This window comes from Lactuca saligna, chromosome 6 (genome assembly GCF_052625555.1).
Source record: "Lactuca saligna cultivar CGN05327 chromosome 6, ASM5262555v1, whole genome shotgun sequence".
Classification (NCBI taxonomy): Eukaryota; Viridiplantae; Streptophyta; class Magnoliopsida; order Asterales; family Asteraceae; genus Lactuca; species Lactuca saligna.
Genome location: NC_136422.1, coordinates 14,555,178 through 14,557,092, shown reverse-complemented (window position 1 = coordinate 14,557,092; position 1,915 = coordinate 14,555,178). Strand labels below are relative to the sequence as shown.

The 1,915-nt window shown below is 38.0% G+C and overlaps 1 protein-coding gene across 1 annotated transcript; it reads left to right on the top strand.

Moving 5' to 3' along the window:
• The first annotated feature begins 214 nt into the window (after positions 1–214).
• LOC145002123 (bromodomain protein (DUF761)) lies at positions 215–1,606 on the top strand. The gene has a single exon (XM_078961418.1). The coding sequence runs from the start codon at positions 391–393 to the stop codon at positions 1,390–1,392; it is 1,002 nt and encodes a 333-aa protein (XP_078817544.1). The 5' UTR covers positions 215–390; the 3' UTR covers positions 1,393–1,606.
• The last annotated feature ends 309 nt before the right edge of the window (positions 1,607–1,915 follow it).

Here is a 1,915-nt window from a genome sequence, read left to right as displayed (position 1 = left end):
CTCTTAATCGATAATTTATTGAAAACAATTTACCAAAAATAATTAATTTTTAATTTTTAATTTTAATATAAAATTATATATTAATGAATTATAACTTAATAAATAATTACAAACAAACTAGTTTTTTTATTTTTTTATTTTCAAAATCATACACAAACCTAGTTGATACCACAAAAAAAGAAAAAGGAGAAAAAAACCATTGGGTTTAGCGTTGGATGGACACCTCATCAACTCTAAAAAAATTAAAACCCATCTTCTCCCTCCTCAATACTCTCACTCTCTCTCTCTATACTCAGGCCACCCACTAACCCCAGCCTCCACCATCTCTGCAAAACCCAATTCTCTCTCTCCTTCTCAAGCGACAAGCATTACCCAATAAACAAGTACAAAATGGAAGACTCTGCAGCATCTATACCATCGATATGGGCATCCATGAACAGCTGGTTCACTCCCACCGTCCTCTTCGTCTTCCTCAACCTCATGATTGGAACCATTCTCTTCACCTCCAACTTACCCAACCATAACAAACCAGAGGATCAAAAGGAGAAATCCCAAAACGACACGATTCAATCCAAACTTGCCAGATCTCCATCCATCCTCCACCGTATCAGATCTTTCAACTTATACCCCCACAGATCCCAACAAGACTCCACTCCGGTGACCCACCCCCAACCCCACCCCCACCACCAACAACAACCGGAAGAAACTCTAGAAACTGTTGCTACAGAATACGTCTTCAATCACCCTTTCCCTCATCACCAGGATGTTCAGCCGGTTTCTACACACACAGACAATTTGGATCTCAGCACAAACCGTTTCGACTCTTTCGAACAAGAAGCCGACGCCGACGCTGCTCAATATGCTGATTTCAATCATACGAATGAGATACAACTCGCTAATGTGGAGACCCATTTTGTATTTGAACAGAACCACACCGTGGAACGGGTGACTACCCATTTCGATTTTGGTTCGGCCGATGGTGAAACCCTACTCGATACGTATTCGATTGAGAACCACGAGGAAGAAAAGGATCAGTTTCAGAGTTTAGATGAGGTTTATAGCAGTATAACAGGCGGACATGTTAATAGAACAAAGTCCGACACTTTGCCGGCGTCGGGTGAGTTGCCTGTAAAACTACCGGCCAAGATGAAGAAGTCGGCAAGCTTGAAATCTGCATTCTCTCATTTCGAGGAGGAAAAGATAGTGGAGGCTCGTCGGCCGGCGACCGTCAGGGAGAGGAGGTCAGCGGCTAGGGCGACGGAAACGGGTGATGTGGAGGTGGACGCCAGGGCGGATGACTTCATCAACAAGTTCAAGCATCAGCTGAAGTTGCAGAGGCTGGACTCCATTATCAGGTACAAGGATATGGTAAATAGGGGGACTGAAAAATAAAATACCTTAATTTACAAGGTGTTTTCTTTAACATTTGGCAAAACAGAGGGTTAATTTGGATATCCCTTAGGTTTAATGTTTTTTTGCCTCTGTAAATCTAAGCAGTTGTGGGGGTTAGAAAAGACATTTTGGTTTTCTTTTGGTTTCTTTTTGCTAATTTCCAAGAAAAAAAGGTTTATTATTATTTTAATGTTAGGGTAAGTATTTTGGAAGATGATTGCATATTTAATGATAATGTAATTTACTTTTAAACAGTTCACTTTATTTTTTTAATTAGGTAATTAAACAAGAAATAATAACACTTTTTATTCATATGTTTATGGTAGCGTGGTGCTTTTTTTTTTCATTACAACGCTCAATTGTGTTGAAAAAATATAAAATTAAAATTTTTTAATTTAATATTTTTCATGATGGGATATTATATGTTGGATAATCTCACATTAAAAGTTATTATATATTAAGTTGACGATGTTATAAACTTATAGTTGTATTGATTTTTCAATCGGAATACTAAGAAATAAAA